Source organism: Bombus fervidus, chromosome 12 (genome assembly GCF_041682495.2).
Source record: "Bombus fervidus isolate BK054 chromosome 12, iyBomFerv1, whole genome shotgun sequence".
Taxonomy (NCBI): Eukaryota; Metazoa; Arthropoda; class Insecta; order Hymenoptera; family Apidae; genus Bombus; species Bombus fervidus.
In genome coordinates this window covers 3960725-3980395 of record NC_091528.1, presented here as the reverse complement: position 1 = coordinate 3980395, position 19671 = coordinate 3960725, and the positions used below count along the sequence as shown (strand labels likewise).

General features: G+C 39.9%; 1 protein-coding gene across 6 annotated transcripts in view; it reads left to right on the top strand.

Annotated features, from left to right (window-relative positions):
• Positions 1-19671, top strand: part of Rho-5 (rhomboid-5) — a 290319-nt gene that overhangs the window by 102694 nt on the left and 167954 nt on the right. For all 6 annotated transcript variants that reach the window (XM_072014674.1, XM_072014675.1, XM_072014673.1 and 3 more), the window contains exon 4: positions 11416-14286. In XM_072014674.1, coding sequence (XP_071870775.1) covers positions 11447-14286 — 2840 coding nt within the window. In that variant the 5' untranslated portion in view covers positions 11416-11446. The remainder of the gene's footprint in view (positions 1-11415; positions 14287-19671) is intronic.

Here is a 19671-nt window from a genome sequence, read left to right as displayed (position 1 = left end):
CTCCTTCGGCCGTTAAAAGCCCTTGGTGAAAAGCTATTAATGCACGACGTGCGTATTTTACGAAAAGAGATTGTTTCTTGAGCTCTTAATAGACATCTTCGTCTACTTTACAGCTCGTTTCCGTTGACTTTTATGGTGTAATTTGCCAGATCGTGGATTTATATGCATTTATGCGAAATTTAAATGTGTAAAGTTGCACGTGATGTGCAAAAATATATGAAATATCCAAAGGGGAATATTATCTAAAATTTGTACGATGTAAAGTCGTAACTTTTTCGCTGGAAAATCGTCGATCTTTGAATCGTTGTAACTTCGTGAAAAAAAGATCGTACAATGATTTGTGTAAGCTCGTTTTAAAGGATGAAGTCTCTACTTTCTCATCCTCGAATTGAATTTCCTCGAACATTCTTTCACGCTCAGAGACGAGACTGGAAAGTAAAGATGATCTTTTTATCCCTTTACTTTTCCAAAGTAACAACGGCTCAGAGATCGACAATTTTTCAGTCAACAATTAATTATTATTTAATTCTGTTGCGGAATATTTAGAAAACGAAACAAACGTATATTTAGGTTCTACCTTTTTCGTTATTTGTGTTGAGGTTATTAGATGTATGTGAACAAAGGAACGCGTGGATAAATTGTAAGGTAGAAAATATATTTTAAATACTGAAGTGTAAATACAAATCGGAATATAATTGAGCTGGTCCAGATCCGCACGCTGGCAGTGTTACCCTATGACTGAAAACCCTAAAACCAATGTCGCCTATCTACTGTTTATGGTTTGCCTTCGACCCAGTCTTTTGTCTATACGCTGTCGATGACTTCAATGCTTGAGAAAACTTAAAGACCAGATGTAGAGTTTTCTTAGAAGTGGTGACCACTTCAACAATGTGCATATATAATTTACAAGCCTGATCGAGACTAAATGATCAATAAATTTCGAGATTTATAAATCTGACTCGTTGAATCACTCACATTCTGCGTGAAATTATAGAAAAAATAGTAATACCAATATCATAAACGAGAAAATTAAATTTGATTTTAGTGCACATAATTCATGAGATTTTCATGATACAGGCGAATATATATTCCTTGTAGTATGTATGAATTCCTAAATGAAACGATAATTCTTAAAGATTTTCACGTTTTAACGATTTATGACTACAGATTTATATATTTTGACATTTTTCACGAGTGCTTTGAGATTTTATTTCCTGCGTAACAATAACAACGAGAAAATCCGTAATGCAACGTTAGAGTCAACAATTGATAGGTTGAAAATCTGAAACGGGATATTCGTATTTTTGAATATAATGTAGAGTTTCAGCTTCACGAGGTATCCAAATGCTGTATTAAGCGCATTAATAACTGATCACAAAGAGAGTGAGAGAAAGAGAGAGCGTTTCATCGATCTGTACGATTTATTTATAACACTAATATTTGAACTTGCTTCGCTCGTGTATTCCACATTATTTCTGTGTCTCTTGGCGAGTATCTGATCGCGTTATTTCGAAACCATTCCCACTGATTGTCGAGGTGAACGATCGTTTTATTACGAGGTAAATCCTCGCATTATATCCAATCACCGGGTATCCAGTGAAATTCTATTTTCAAACGACATCGCGACATAGAGAATCGCTTCTTTCCGTTCCTCTGACAAGCCAATTGAATCGTTAGTTGGCTCTCAAATTCTTTCTAAACGTCACACACACGCTAATCTTCCGCTATTTAAAGGATTATTCTATCGTACAATAATTTACGAAATCATCGATTCGTAGATTGTAGATTTTTCATCCTCTCAGTTCCTGCAACACAGACTTTGATATGGGAAATTTCGTTAATTTCTATCTCTACCGATGCACCATTTTTCCCCTTATTTCTACTAAATCAAATTTTGACTCGGAAGAGTCTGTTGGCAATTATAAAAATGGAAACATCAGCTCGATTCACGTTGTTATTCAACGGTTTGATTTACTCCTAATAATTAGACCGTGGATTTTTCTGCATTCATGAAAAATGTACAGCTACTGAAACATACAGAATACACGTAATATGCAAAAGTATATAAAACAGTCGGAATATAGTTCCCATTCTAACGTTTAATGGATGAAAGAACGTCTTATTCGATGTTCCAATTTTCTAGTTATATTTGTACAAATATGAATTTTCATAAATGTCCGCATTTGCATAAATATTAATAACATTCCGCTAAAACGTCAAACGCCCTATTTATCCAAAACTGTCGTGAAAGAATGCTGACCAGGTGTCTAAACCGAACCCTGTCGACCCTCATTTCTCGCAACGAGTCGTTGACAGCTTATTGTTAGTTGAGGCCATTTACTTTCGTCACGTCAACGTGTAAGCTCGCTTCTTTCGTTGCTCGTGACACGGAGCCCGGCGTTATTTTCGAATCCACCTGCTGGTGGTCCTGTTTTATCCTAAAAACCTGATATAGCCATGGAAAATAAGGGTACCCGACTCTACTCCATTTTTCCTTGCCTCTAAAGATTCCTTAGTCCTTGGTGGATAGGTTCTTCGTTCATTGTTACCCGGTTTCTTTATTCTAGCAGATAGGTTTTTGCGTTGTTTGCGAGAGTTAAGTTCCAGCGGGACGGGTGTCTCTTGATGGAACTTTGATCGTGATGGAAAATCGAAGGAAGTTCTTGCGAACCTCGTGAGAGAGAGTTCGTCGCCGCAAAGTACGGGAAGATTGATTTTTCTCGGGAAAATTGGCACCTCTGTTGCGAAATTTGTAGCAGCAGTTTATTCATTTTTACTATGAGAAATATTTAAGCAGAATGATCAAAGAGTTACAGTTTCTGGTATTTTTGTACTTAAAATACCTGGTTTCGTGTGTTATATAAACTGTCGAAGATGAAGGTTTTAAAACTTTAAGAATTTATCAGTCACAAAAATTTACATATACTAGTCCAAAGTAATATATATTATTTGTATCAATGTAATTATTGTTACAAGTGTCGATATAATTATATCAAGTGACAGAGATAGAAAAATAAAGAAAGAAAGAATGTTTGTCTACAAACTGAAATGATTAGAATGAATTTATGTATGGATCGGAGTAAAGAATTAGTCGGTCGAAAGTTAGTTAGGAATTAGGAATCGACGATTGCGAAGATAGCGATTTTTGTTTCTTTCTTAAATATCGTATCGCTCTATTGGTTAACAAAAATGGTATATTCGTGGAAGAAAATAGTTAAACGTACAACAAATTACAGTCGCGCAGACTCTGCTTCAACTCACTCGCTTATAGCAAACAGATAATCTGCTGTTGCCGAAACAGGTCAATGGAGAGACAATAGAGAGTAGGAAAGATCATGTGACGAGGAGAAATAAGTAGATGCTCGAAAATCGATTGGAAAATTGTTTGAGTACTTTTCAGATTACGTTTCGATATGGTTAATTAAAATTATCGTTCATCTTTAAACGCTCGAAACGATCGTTTCGAGTCACTTACGCTCGATTACGAATTAATTAAAAATACGTGTAACTCAAGTATTATCCAATAACGGAAGCTGTAGTTACTCGGAAAACGTTTGCCAGGGCAAATCTGTCGTCAATTGTTGCTCGACGATTGAACACGAATTTCGCGCGATCTGTCCATCGTCGCGTCGTTGAAGCATTTAATGGTTTTACATTCTAAAACCTTCACGCTGAAAAGTAGGCGTAATCACTATTGTTCTATTACAAACGCGATTTGTACCATTAGAAACGGCGGCTGATTTCGAATCGCCGCTAAATCCTTTAATCGACCGCACAAGGTTTCACGACTAGGTTCGTGATAATGCACGTGAACACACTCGTGGCGTGATTATCCGTAATACGAAATTCGTGTATTTTCCACAGATATTTCTCTGAACACATTGCTTAGCAGCTGTTTACTTATCTTTTAACGCGGTAATTACCCTTTTAATTATTGAACCAAATTTCGTATTTAGGACGCAATCTACTTGCGACTTACCGTTTTTCTGCGTCCTCGTTCTTTGTTCTTTTCTAAAACTGCGTTCACGAGTTGGAAGAAATATAATCAGAAAGTAACGGAATTAGTCTTTGGGAATAAAATATTTCTAGTTGCGGAGGTATTTAATTAAGTAAGTAATTAAGTACTTAAGTAAGTGGTAAAAGAATTAAAAAATTTCCAAGCACGCTTTACAGTTCGTATCCTACTGTAGTGACAGTTACCCTTAGAACCGAATTCTCTAAGCGCTTAATAGACCCATAAACCTGGTTCTTAAACAAACATCAAGACAGACGATGTAGAATCGTAAAAATGATCGGAGTGGAAAGTTACGATGCATCGTTGGCAAGCGTCGTCGTGTTTCTTGGTGGCGGGGAGCGATGATTTCGCGAGACTAAAACACGAAATGAAACCGAGCTCCGCTCGTTTGCCCGTTATTTTCGTCGACGCAGTTACCCGGAAAATTTGCATCTTTTTCTGCTCGTCCTTCCTCGAGCCGCGGTTCTTTTCATCGTCGAAGGAACGACTTGGCCGGGGAAAGTAGCGAAGAGATAGCACGGTGGCAAATTTCCTGGCTACTCTTATCGCGAACAGTACTCTACGTTCGTTCGTTCGTTCGTCGTTTGCAACGGACCAACCAAGATGACGTCGTTTTCTTTCGCGGACGAACCTTAAATTCGCCTGTCTTCTCTTTTTACCGAAGACAAATGCTTTTTGTTGCTTGCTACTACCTTTTCCATGTATTTCCAGAGCAACCTTGGGATATCCTAATTCTTCTGTTCTCCTGTAATTACGGGTTCGCTGATCTACCTGATCTGAAGCAATCTTTCAAGAAGAGATCGTTCTCGATCGCGATAAAACGTAGTTATTTTGAGAAATATGATGTACGAGGCACTGGTGGAATCTTCGTTGTTCGGTCAGTTACACGTTGTAAATAATGTAGATAGGTTCGTATTTGTTTAATTCTTTTCCTCAATATTCTCTTCTATTTGTACGTTTAATTCTTGCATCGTGTTCGTGGATTTCCATTTGTTTGATTTGGCGACAAAATTTCTAAAAAATATCTGCCCATACAATGAAGTAAATAGATAAAAGTATTTATTTATTTGAAACATATCAGTTGCTCATATTATATCGATTTATCCCAGCCAGACTTCGTACGTTTCACACGACTTGCTACAAGTCTGCAAACCTATCAGACGAAGGAATTTTTCAACACGAGACTCGTGTATTGTATCTAGCCAAAAGACTAACTACGATTAAACATTTCTTAATTCTCGCTGTTAATAAAACTTTCGTTGACGATCTCTGATAAAATTTCCCTTTCAAAATACATAAACCGTCGTGAGTCGATCGTAGGAGGAATCGATATCGGCAGTTTCAAACGCTTGACAAACGTATGTACAAAGCGTACGGATCCATGGAGAATGTTTTCCCCTGGCCGTCGACAGATAACGTCGCAGGTTTTAGAAAGAAATTCTTGGAAATCGTGGGACCGATCGTGGAATACCCAGAGCCGATTCTCCGTGGAAGGAGATTTGACAAATGGTTTTATCCGGTAGTTGACGCCTCAGTTGACGCGCGTACGTGCACGTGACATGTGTCGCGTGTGTCGCCTCGTGTGACCCCGGCCCCCAATGGGAACCTGAGAATATGTCATTCCTCGACGTTGGTGAAATGGATGGTGCGGCTTGACGCACCCTCCATGCTGAAATTTCGGACGGCGAACGAGGAGAGACGGTTGATCGCGTTGCCGATTTGACAGTCTTTCGTGCACGTTTCTCGTCCGGCGAAATAATGCGTCGACAACCCGATTACGAGTTGAATGAACATCGATCTAGATTCAATCCGAAGGCAATTTCTTCTCGAATAACGTTGCAGCAAATAGCCGGCTGAACGATAATTTTGCCACCCTGCCAATCGGCTCTGAATCCGCGTGCAATTTTTAGTGATTCAATTTTCGTCCCTTTGTTATTACCTTGGGCAGAATTTTACGAGTTAAAGTCAATTCTGTGGCTTTTGTTTCGAGCCGAGCTGGTAAGTTTGGCAGTTAGGCTTTGAACAGGCGTAGAACTGTCGATTTTTGTACTTTTCTATTTGTTCAGTGGCGATTCTGGCTGGAGATGTAAATTTTTCGCCTTCGATAATTAGCGAGTTAAACGATAAAAAGATAACTCTGAATGGTAGCATATTTAACGAGCGATTAACGAATATTATATTTCATAATGAGAAAAAATGGATTTTTGTTGATACATGCATTTACATACGTGTAGTGGCACTCGATAGTAAACTTTCCAACGGTTTCTATCGCTACACAAAGACCCTATTCTTCGGATAAGATGATTGCTAGATGTCGATACATCCTCACGGAATATTTTCAGCTAGCCTAAGGACCTGCAATAAATCGGTCCGAAGCAATCATTGACAGTTCATAATAATTGTTCGGAGTTCCTCGGTATTTTAGGCAATCATTATCCGAACTTATAGCGCGCATCAAAAACACATCGACCAGAAGTCGAACTTGTAATCGCAAATCGCGAACCGCTAATTTAATAATCACGAGTCCTACGCTAAGTGTACACCTTGATTATATCGTAATAAATTTCTTTTGTTAAATATACTCAAGTGTTTCTTCCTCTCACTATCACGATCCATCACCTCATACGTTTTTGTTTGTATGTGTATATTCCTCGCAATATCTTCTTTTAAGTATAATAATAAGATTGCATAATTTTATATATCTTCTTCATTTCTTGAACATTTGAAAAACATTGATTATTATAACTGTATCATTGGTTTGCTCTAAAACTTCGTAGCTTCATCAACTGCTTTTAAAAGGTTCCTCACTTTCGATTATGTTAATCCTCTCGGCGATATTACACGTCATTATTGCCTCAACAGATTTTTATGCTTACAAATGGTGAACCTAAACCATTTATCGAAATTAGAAATAAATACGGATCGGACATGTAATTGCGAATCGCGCTCATTTCCTTCTTGTATCTAATATTATTGCCAACTAATTACTGTGTTGAGGTGTTCGACAATTTGATTTTTCAACAAAATATAATTCTTTCGTTCTAAAAGCTACTTAAGTGTCTGTTTAGTACGCGGGAGAAGCCTGTCGATAGAATCAAGTACAGTAATACCATAAATAATCACTCTTATAATAACTCTATATAAGCATTATAAGCCACAATTAAGAAGATGAATTCGTGGACGACGAATATATCTGGCGCTAGCCGCTAAAGAGTTGAAACGTTGCCTTCTAGTTGTCAATTAGCACCAAAATTAGATAATCAACTTGATATACCTGTAATCTTTATATATAAAATTTTCATGAAACTGAATAGCTAGCCAGAACTCTCTTGCAATCCAGATATCTTTCTCCGTGAAAATTACCAATTTTCAAACGAACCAACAAAACCTGCCTATCAGCGCGTTTTCCATCGTCGCACGATTAAAGCAACGCTCGGTAAAACTGCACAAAGCGGAATAGAGTTAATAACCGTCTCGTGCAATCTCGAACCTAAATTCCAGAATAATCTGACTGAACAGAGAACGAGAGGACTATACCTACGCTGTACATCTAGCAGCTGCATCGAAACACGGGCCAGCTCCTTGTTCGTTGGATTGTTTCGTAAGCGACTGCTTAATTTACCGGTCGTGTCAGCTGCAACGGATGGAAAAAATCGCTCGGCTATGCAAGTTTCTCTCGGTGCGATGTTTTCACGTAGCTGCGTAGTAACAAGGTGGAAACACCGAGCGCGAGAACCATCTGGTAATAATGTTCGGTTCGAGAACACGGCCGCTACGAGTGTTTTCAACCGTGTGCCTGTTGCCGGAGCAGAGGGAGAATCGGCCTGGAAACCGATCGGGAACGGGCCGTTGGTCGGAAACGAGGATAGGAACACGGTGAACGTCGCTAATTGCAAAAACTGCCTCGAGGCATCGTCGTCCATCGTGTTCTACCCGATGGTTCGGCTCTCCGCGGGAAAAAGGAAACCGGTGGACGCGTAAAACACGACTATTCGGTCAACTTTCTGGAAACTTTCCACATTCTTACGCGCGAGCGTGTTACCGATTCATTCTGCTTTAATTCATCATTCAATGGTCTGAGTTTGTGTTTTGCGGGACTTTTCAGAAATGTTGTTTTTCTGTGGAACATCGAGTTTCAATGTTTTCGATAGGGCGCAACAGAATCTTTTTACTGGAAAATCGACTCTCGATATTTCTCAATGCTGAAATCATGGAGGAAATGTTTCGATCTACAGAAAATTGGGCTATTACGATAACAACCAACTCTTTCGGAATATTCGAGAATATATGTTCAATCTGGAATAAAAATCTCAGTATTGAATTTTTAAATGCCTCCTCTATAAAAGATCCAAGATATGACCTATCACGGTAGTTACGATTTTTCTTTTATACATTTTTTGTCGTACTAAGAAAATTAAAAAGAACGTAAATTGGTTCAGCTGGCTAGTATATTATACGATCTGTGGAAAATGTAAAAAAGGATATATATATATATATATATATATATATATATATATATATATATATATATATATATATATATTAGATGGTTGGTGAATTGTTCGCTCTTTTGTGGAACGCCAGCTGCGTTTTATCTTGACGACACCGGTAACGTCGTGCCATTTCCACGTTCCGCAAAGTTTTTCTATACTTCCACTGCTGATAGACGCACTGCAGAACGCTGAAACGTCTCTGTTTCGTGTATTAGCGATATCGTGCCGCGATAAATGGCACGTGCACTTTCTGCGCTCGCTTTTTCCACTGCGTTTCGCAACAGATATTTGGTGTAAGGAGAATTCTTAATGGCTCGTGGTCAGTACAATTTGTGAATTTATTGTTTTGCTCGTTATAAATGAAGATTAGATGGAGAGATGCGATAAGTGCATCATCGTTGAGTTTTCGGTAACTTTAATATATCATTGGGAAAAGTAATGTAGTTTGAAAGTTGCTGAATGAGAACGAAACTTAGATTTTTATATATTATATATTTTATATGATATCTAATAAAAGTAGAAATATATAGAATACAGTTAAGATTTTATTCAATGAGAGGATGAAGGAAGGATAAGGGAAGGAAAGTGTAACGAGATCTTGCAATTGCCCTATGATTCCCACATAAGGAAGTGAAACTATAAATAATGTAGTATTTTTATGTTACGACATTTTGTCTTATTTCTCTATAAATATACGATTTTCATAAAAAAAAAAAAATTGTGTGTATTTTTACATTCTTTCAACACTTTTATATTCTTTAAAATATTATTCGAGATTTCAACATTAAATATTTTCTATCACTATCTTTCATCATAATACCTGAATAAACAACGACAGCAAACACGTAGATAGAAAATTTACAGATTGTTAGGGAAAAGGCGGCATTATATGTAAAGCAAAGGAACGATAAGATAGGGACGATACATAAGAGATACGTGTAAACGCGAGATCTGTTTTGCGATTAAACGACACGTTTGCAAATAACAGGACGAGGTGAGTCGATAATTCAAGCAAGCCATCATCTTCTTCTATAGAAACGTCCGATCAATTACAAGGTTCATTCTACTCGCGAGTGATTGTAGGTTCTAGCTTCTCCTTTAATATACGGTCAATTACGCTTTCTCTCTTCTTGCAACCTCCTATGAACTGAAACATGATCGAAGTAATGATCGTGTAATATGACATTTCCAACATGACAGTTACAATTCTGTATAGTCTAAAAGAAAATTGTTGTTCGACCAGTATGCAAAGAAGGAAAATGTCGATAAATTCGTAATTACCAAGTTGTGTAATCATCTTTTAATTAAGCCTCGTTTCGAAAGAGTTCTTAGCTAAATGGAAGAGTAATTAAGTGGCTTAAATAGTCCGTTACAAAGGAGACAGCTTCGAATAATTATGACATCGGGAAGTTTGAACGTCATTCAACCAATCTGTTCGCTTCTAATTTATTCAATGGAAGGCACGCTGCTACAGAAGCTGTATTACATAAATTTTGTTATGTAATATATTATAGTATGTGCTTCACGCGTAAGGATGCTCTCATTAGATCGGTAGAAACGTTTCGGTTTAGTGTTGGAATTGTCAGTTTACGCGCAAATAAGCTATTGGGCCGAGCATGCGCTCCAAGAATTCAAGCACCGAGTGTCTGTGTAGACACTGGTATTTTCTACTTACAGTAAAACTAGCGATTGCGCTCGTAATCTTTTTTTTGTTTTTTCTTCCGTACTTGGCATTTCGAAACTTTCCTATCGGAAACGTTTAATGTAATATCAAGGAAATGTCTAACTTTCTTATTTATTTACCTCGAAAATTCGAAATAATTCAGTACGTGGCAAATAGATGATTTTGAGTTACTTATTTCTTAAAGTACTATTTTGGAATCTATCTAGAGCGACTTATTTTGTTTCAGTTTATTTTCAAACATTTTCAAATCTCTAGAATGCCAATCTTATACTGTAAGAATACCTGCTCCCTAAATTTTTACAATTTTAAACGATTCGGTATCATCTAAATCTTGAGCTATTCTTAAGTTACTATAAACGAGCATTGTACGGTCCAAACTAGTAAAATGGAGAAGCAAAGTCGAGAATTCTGGTGTCATTCACGTTCACACAACGCGTAGTAAAAGTTTGATGGTCCAGACACTGAATAGTATTCAATACTCTTTGGGGGATTTAAGCAGTGATCGATGAAATCGTTGTATTTTGCAGCGATACGCTGCAGGCTTGCCAGTGGTTACGAACGACCGCACGCGTCACTCGTTCGAACACGCGTGGACCAGGGCGAAGCGCGAGCGAGCGTGGCCCCAATTAATTTGCAATCGATTATATGACCAGCGTTTTAACGTCACGTAGCAAGCAATTCGTACGTGCCTCCCAGCTGTATTTGTGCATTATATTTCACCGTCGAAATATTAAAGAAGGATATGGATATTTAAAACGCTGAACACAAAGAAAGTTGAGTTTAATAAATCAGAACACGAGTCGGAAAAATGATGTATTTCATGAAGCTTATTAAACAATTACTTTTTTTGAATCGACGATGAAATTAAATGATATGGACTGCAGAAGTCGTTTTGAAATTTCGTTAAAATTAATGTATAAAATTAGTATACGATCAAAATCATACGAAAAAAGCGAAATTAATAAGGTTCCGTTAAGGGATGAACGGTAAAATGAAACGATCAAAGTATAAAGACTGCATTAGAATAATAGATACTGTAGAAGCCTATTACACGTATCATATAGGAAGAAAAATTTCTATTAAAAAAGAATTTTTTTTATTCTAGAAATCCATTATTTTGATCTATTCATCTACATTATACGTTATATCGAAACTTCTGTTTACCTACATTATAATTTTTCGAAACAACCACCTTTACTAACGACGAACTATAATGATTTCAGATGTCCTGACAGCGGGCCCCGGGCCACCAGGATGCCGACAGACGACGACTATGGCCGAAGAGAACGTCTCCTACTGCACCAACATCCGATCCCTCAATACGGGTCCTCGTCATCTCCGGTTCCAGGATCAAACGCCGGAACGTCCGGAAGTGTCGGTTCCCAGATCGGTTCCACCAGCTCCTCGGATTGTTATAAGCCAACGGCGCAACAACAGCAAACTGATCTACGAACGAATGGATCGAACGTCACCGTTGGCCAAGATCGTTACCAGTCCGATCAGTCCTCTCAAGGGAACGAGCACGTCGATTATGGAGGCCGTGAACGAATGTCAGGCATCGAGAGGCATGACAAGTCAACGGACAAGCCAACGATCGACGATTTCCCAAAGTCCTGCGCGGAAACGCGTTCGATACAGTCAAGCTGCGAGCGATTCAGCCATTATCAGAATCAAGAGAGATTCGGTCAGCCCTCTTTGCAAGTCCACCACCAGTTTACCCCAGGGAGATCAACCGCGTCTGGACAATCGTTGTCCGGAAACGTGGTTCTGGCCGACCGTTTTCCACGATTCAACGAGCTTACTGGTCTCCACGGTGAGCAGAGATTGTCCTTGGCCCCGAGCGAACGCTTTCAACCGGCCACCAGCACCGAGCTTCGATTCCATCATCCCCCTAACGAGCTGGTGTCAACCGGAAACGAATACGCGAATACCAATATCTTGGTATCGGGCTGCGCGACCAGTCCATTTTCATCAGAGACGTTCCCCTCACCGCCATCACCGGCACCAGCGAACGACCGTTTCGTTCCACCGCCGCCTCTGTCACCCAGCCCAAGCGAGAAATATGCCTCGACCCAGAGTCTGGCTGGTTATCCTGCTGCTGATAGGATTCTGCCCCCAGGTTCTCCAAGCACCAGATATGGCAGCGGCACGGCACCAGCTTCACCGATGCCAACTAAAGAACGATTCTCTTCGGCGGAACGACTACTGGCCAATCAACAGTCGTCGAGTTCCATGCACGAGCCCAAGGATCAGCAACGATACGCTGGAACCAGTGATCGCCTGCTGTCCGGATCGTCGCCGGTGCTTGGAAGTCTACAAGCCAGTCTACAAGGGGACAGGAGTGGTATATATACCACGAGCAAGGATTCGACCGGATCGAGATACGGCGCCATTTCGACGGACCGATTACTCTCATCGTCACCTATACATGCCCCAGTGCCAGAGAGGTTCGCAAGCAAGTCGACCGATCGGTATCTCGGCGAGTCGCCTGTACATGAACGGTACCATCGACAGGAAGCGACATCAGCCATTCACCACGATCGTTACTCGACGATATCGTCCAGCGCCGAAAGATTCCTCTCCAATTCACCTAATCCCGAGGCCTCTCATCAGCGTTACACGTCGACGGAGAGGTCACTGCAGGTGTCGTCTAGCAGCAACGAACAAAGACGTCTGTATACCGATCGAGGCGTCGAAACGGTCTGTCAGAAGTATACAGACAGGTCCAGCGGATCCCCCGCGCCCACCGATTTCACCAGATACTCCACATTCCAGGAGGTTGGAAACACCCAGTCCAGATATGCCAGCACCAACGATCGTTTCAACGATCTGGCGATACAGCGCTGCGGTCAGTCGCGAGCAAACGATCGATTCTGCGTATCAAACGATCGTTATCTCGCCAGTTCGTCACCAGGACACGACGGAAGACTGGCTAACAGCGACACGACCAGGTACGTCGTCTCGGGATCGTCGACGGAACGTCTACTCTCCGGGACATCCTCTTCGTCCTCTTCTTCGACCGACACGGTCGCCCGGTATCACTCCTCCTACACGAACACGGCAGCCACCCAGTCCACCACTTCCAATGATCGGTTCACCTCCGTCTCTCCCACTCCTGAAACAGCCAATACCAATCTGCGGTCAGCAACAGGAACTGGAACAACCGGTGGCGCAGGGAGTTCCGGATATCAGGGTACGACAAAAAGCAGCGTCGACAAATATCTTCAGGTGTCAAAGTCTGTGCAGAGCTACGGGAACGATCGCTATACCAATCCAGGCGATCAGTTCGACAGGCTCAGCCAGGATCGTTACGACAGATTCGCCAATCCTGTCAGCACCACGGATCGCTTCACACCTTCGTCCGGTACTCCTGATCGCTTTCATTCTGCCACTGATCGATACTCTCCTGTACGCGCCGCGGACAAGTATCTATCCTTGCCGAAACCCAAGGATCGATACACCGGTCGCATAACACCGATCTCGTCTTGTGGTACTTCGGTGGTTGCCACGTCGACCGATCGAACTTATGGCTCGACTAGCGCAACAGGAAGCTACGTTCCGCCAACCGCGCACACGCCTGTCGAACGATACGTGCCTCAACCACCTCCGGAGGTTCTCTACCCGGACAGATATGTCGACAGATACGTACCACCCTCTGCACACACGCCTACCGATCGTTATGTGCCCACCAACGATCCAGGTGATCCATACATGAGACGAGATCTTGGATTCCATCATCATTATCGGCTACCACCGCCTGCCGGCTACCCATACCATCAGTCTCATTTCCGACTTCGCGGTTTCGCGTACGCATCACCAGGTCGCCTTGGTGGTAGCCCGGGTTCCAGTAGTTCGAGTAGCTCGGCATCTAATCAGAGAGATGGCTTCTCGATGTCCCCGCTGCTCAGACCTAAGGTCCGTGCCTCTGCGGTCGAGTTCCCGACATCGTCTACTGGAGTTGTTGGTCGTCACGTGTGTACTAACCCACCGTCTTGTTGCAACGAGGTATCTACAAATGGAAGAGCCTGTTGTCAGGCGATTAGAAGGTCTCTACCGCCGGGAGCGTTGCCGTCGATACCCACGCAATCTTCCTGGTGAGTCTTTTCGAAATTTTTGGAATTTTGTTTGGCCAGTAGGCATTTATCCGTAGCTGTAGGAATTTTGTAATAAGTTTTTATTTTTAACGCAAAGATATCACTTCGTGAATAGAAATATGGAGCGTGGTGGAAAAAAATCATTGGACTGTAGGATCCAATATGATTCTGAAGCTTTACAAAAGAGACAATACAGACCAATACAAAGTAATTTAATAGAAGAATTGCATGCCGTGAAATATTTGTTCTCGCGTGTAGAAAGTTTTTGATAAATTCCTTCGTTTTTATATTTTACTGATATTGAATATTAGTTTACTATGTAATATACCTACGAATATACACAAAATTTATCGTTTGCGAGAATAATAATAAAAACTAATAAGGTAAATGTCCTGAGGGCATTCAATTCTTTCTCATGCGTTTTTACCAAATTTCCATTGCCACGGTTCACATTGAAACATCATTGAGGAAAAAAGAGAAGAGAGAACGAGAGACCGTGAAAGAGATAGATCTTCGTTAACGACGGAAGTTTTTGTATTAAATTTGAATAGATTTTTCCAACGAAGTCAGAGTTACGAAGAGATTCACGTTTAATTCTCGTGGGCGAAGTTTACCGGTGGAAAAAATTAATTGCCGCACAAATGGAAGTCAGCGTGCGGATAAAAGGAATTGCATGCGGCGTGGAGGTCGAGCTGTGTAGCCAGGGGATTAAGGAATACGGGGATCCGGATAATATAGGTGTCCCCTTCGTAATCATACACCTTTATAATAAAGCTCACGAATTAGAATAGGAGAACTTTAATTGCGAGATGAATGTTAGGTATAGCGAAGGGAAAGTAGAAGCCCTTTTACGCGATGTGTAACGTTTCCACGAGTGTACATTGTTGTACGCCATGTACTTACATATTTATATTTATGTGAAAACTTTGGTCGATTTGTAGTGACAGTATATGAATTCTACCAAAGTAACAATTCTTGTAGAATTAATGATTAATTTTTATTGATTTTCTAATTTTGAACTACTGGTTGGAAGAAAAACTTATTATGGAATTTTTATGGAATCATCAGACTCTAGTGTTAATAATGTTGTAATTTACTGTTTATCATGTATTCTACTACATACACTTACTATTATTTATGACTGGTTACATCAATTTCGAAAGTCTCTCTTATCAATACAGTACAAAGTAGAATTTAAAGATTTAATTTTTAATTATAAAAATTTTTTTTTATTTAGAAAAATTTTACAATCAATTCTCATTGAAAAGTATAAATAAATTATTCTGGCGTGGTTCTATGTCGTGTTTAATAAGTGTTTATCGTTTGTTTAATTCTAGTTGAATCTAATGTTTAATTACAAAATGAAAAAAATTTGGAGAGTTTGTCGAGTAACAGAATATTACTATAAGTTTCGAACATTACAAACGCCAATTTCGCTGTTACATATTAGTTTTGAAAAGTCAATTTGATCGGGTCATAACATACTATTATACGTAGCTATGACGATTATAAAGAATAAAATTACTGCGGTTTTCCTGTCGTTTTACAGTTGCAGTACGTCTTGTTAATAATAAACACGTAGGAAACTATATTTCGAGTCAACTGTGGTGCAAACTCGTGTAGTCTGACTCAATTTCTAGTTCCCTTCGATATTAAATCTTTTGGCGAGATTGCATTCGGTAACACGTGGTTTAACTTTCAGTTAGAATGGCCAAGTATGTTGTGCGTGAATTTATAGTGCACCTAATATTTCGATACTGACCACGTGCTAAATGTTTGATCGTTAGAGTGGAAGTTTGCGCCGTATTGGATCCCAGATAGAATTGATTAAATTCGCAGCGGGACTCTAAATTGAAACATATTAGCCTCTGGAAAGGAGCGCAGCTTTCGAGTCAATATTTTTTCATCAATTGCCCATTTTAGTGCCATATCGAATTTTTAGGCAGAAAAGAATTTATTATTTTTGATGTAGAACGTGGTTTTTTTTTGAAGAACAAGAGAATATCCGACTTATTTTGGTTTTCATTTGGTAGCTTTGGGCGGTAGTTTCATTTTTGAATGGTAGTTTCTCATCAATTGCTTGTTGTACTACGATAGATATTAAACTTTATGGATGGGAAGAGTTTGATATGCAATTTTTGGTAGATAGCGTGTTTTATTTTTTCAAGAGTAAACGAATATTCAGCTAGTTAATCTTGGAAACTACCAATATTGGAATATCAGAAAATGATATATAATTCGTCGTTATCGGTCTTCGATCCAAAGACTCGAAACCAAGCTTGAAATTCAACTCAGTTAGGAACAGAACCTGTCTTTATTAAACCGAGATCATAGTTACAAACGACGAGCGTAATTAGTTATTACACGGCAAGAAGTAATTAATATCGTAGAAACAGATAACGATCGATATCGTTAGCAGAGTCAAGGATCGCGTATGTAGATCAGATCAGGCGCTTAGCAACAGAGCAGAGAAATTCGCGAGGCGTCTGATGAGACTTTGTTTCACGGTTGATAATCCCTGTTTAAAACGTTATCTAAAAATGAACTGGAATGTAGGCCGTGTCCACGTTTAGCAGTCGCGCGGAAGCCGCGAGCACAGAAAGGGTCGTTACTTTCGTAGCAGTAATCAGGTTAATGGAGTATCGTGGCCCACTTTATTTTTTCATCTTCATCGGCTCCGCGCATCTCTCTAACTTCCCTGCTTCCCTTTTTTCCGCGTTTCAAAGTCAATGATGCATTACCATCCGAAGATTTCGTCCCGTCTCCGCCAACCCCCGGAATCTTGGAGATTTTTTCCTTCTCTTTTTTCTCTCCACCTTTTTTTATCCCTTTTTTTAGGAGCACATATTGTCTCCTACCATGCACGCCCGCGTTTTAACAAAGAAATATATTCAACCTAAAAAAGGAACAGAGGATTTCACGTGTAAGCGTATTCTGAACCAGGCTACTTTCACAGCGCCGCTTATACGGTAGGATTTAACAGTGGATGTACCGAAGTTTTGTGTGTTTCCTGAACTTTCTGATATTTCTGTGATCGCTGAAGAATTATATAGTTATTTTATAAATAAAGTACAGAAAAACACTTGTCATCGTTTCAATGTAAAAAATTTGCGAACGATTATACTTGTAATAGAAATAGCTAGTAGATGGCGGATTTTTATGCATTTATAGGCAGAAATGCAAAAATACATAGAAAGCACTATACGTATTTCATCTTCAAACAAACGTAGAATAATACTGCGTTATCAATTTACTGCGAATTTTTATGCGTTTATAGAAAATTTGGGGATGCAAAAATGCACAGAATGCATATAATACAAGATATATAAAGCATCCAAAGAGTAGTGTTGCAGTAAGAAAGATTATCATTGTCGGGCTATCTCAAAGTACAACTCAATACAATCGAGTTTCTTTGAAGCGTAAGAAAGGTTCGGTATAACGGTAGAAAAAATGCATGAAGCTAGGCAAGTTGTGAGGATGGATACTCGAATTTCCTGACTCAGCATTTTTTGCTGAATGCGTGTTTTGAAGAAGGAGAAACTCCAACCCTTACATACCGGTCACGTAAGGTAGCGACGTTCGAGCGTCCGACTAGTGGTCCGCAGGCAATGAAATAACAAAATGTGCTGAGTTTAAGGAAAGGAAAAGATGTATGCTAATTTAAAAAAAATTTCGCCTTGTGCTGCAACAAATAGTACTCTTTAAAACATATAATAGCTATCCAAGTTCCATTTTCGTTTTTAAATTGCATTCATAGAAACACGAATTTACATAAATATTCACAATCTAGTTATCAATGACCGAATTACTTAAACGATAGCGTATCTTGTCCTCGAGGAAACGATAGAGTAATTCTGCTTTGTCAACGACCGAGACACTTGAACAAGATACAATTAGAATGGCGGCTCGTTAACGAAAATTTCCTATTAAGGCGGTGGTGTTTAATTAGACTTGGTGAGACGTCAGCGAATTTTCGCGTCGGGAAACACAGAATGCCGGGGGTGGCCTCTGGCAGTATACCGAAAGTCGAGAGGGTACAATGGACGGACAGGCAGTTTCCTGAAAACTGAGCCAGAGGAGGGCGATTCCTTTCGGTCTGAAAGGGTAGGAAGAGATTACGTCGGCAGGCTCGTTTCGCTGAGTGTTCAGTTTGCTTTGGGATATCGGCTTTACCCTCGCGGATTCTCTGCGCGAGTTTGCCGAAAGCTTTGTGCTGGTCAAGCCGATTGTGACGTGCCTCCGCCCATCGCATCACCCAAACCCCCGAAAGGGGAGAGCTCGTCAGTTCGAATGGAAGTAGAGAGAAGTCTGGCGACTGCCTCTATCCGTGAAAGAATTCGTGTTCACCCTTTTCTCCGACGCTTACGGTATCGTCCTACATGTGTACTTAAAGAGACATCCAGTTATACAGCCGCTTCGGAGACTTGGAATCTTTCTTCCTGTTTTTCTTCCACTTTCCTTCGAGCAAATTGTATCGACTGCGGTAGGTGTTGGATCTATGCGATTTCAATGCTTTCAAGGAAGTTTCGACGATCATAGAAGTTGCAAGAAAGTATTCTGTCGGCGAATTCTTTTGATAACCATTCATCTTATGATTTATATATTTATGTGAATAGCAGTGGAAGTAGTTTTAAAAGTATTACGTGTATATCCATTTATTCGCCGGGAAATTGTTAGGAATGATTAATTGCCCTATTAGAATAGCCCTAGCAACAGGACTATCAAAATCGTTAAAATATTAACGAAGAGAATGATTAACAAAGAAAAAGCCAATTGGTTAATTATTGTTAAATTATTCTCCAGATTGTTTCACGGAATTTTTTCTCATTTCCATTGACTGTTTAATCATATATGTCGGGTTATCATTTGAGTTAAGGACGTATAATGAATCTTCACGGGAATTCGCCATCGTTGTTATGTACTATCGATGATAGTTATTGATACAAATGTGATTATTACAGAGTTTAACAAGTAATAGCGGCGATCAGATAATCGAGATGTTGATGGCAATGGATTTAGGTTCGATAACGAATCCACGGTCAACGGGATGACGAATGCGATTTCTTCCACAGTTTAAGTTGAACTTAACTTACTGATCCACGATTCGGGTGTGACTCAATGTACTTGTTCACAGTATAAGTAAAACTTATCCGACTGAATCTCATTCCAAGTGGAAGTAGCCTTATATACTCCTCTCCGTACCTCTCTGTACCCCACGAGTTAATCTTTGTTTTTAAGGAGAGCTATTTAATTACTCCATACCTCTGTTAGGTACACGGCCCTCCTGTGACCGTGGCTACGTTCAGCGACCCGTTATGTCACTTCGAGCCCAAGCCCACTGTTATAAATCTCGGGCAAACATAATTGGATTAAATCATAAACAGT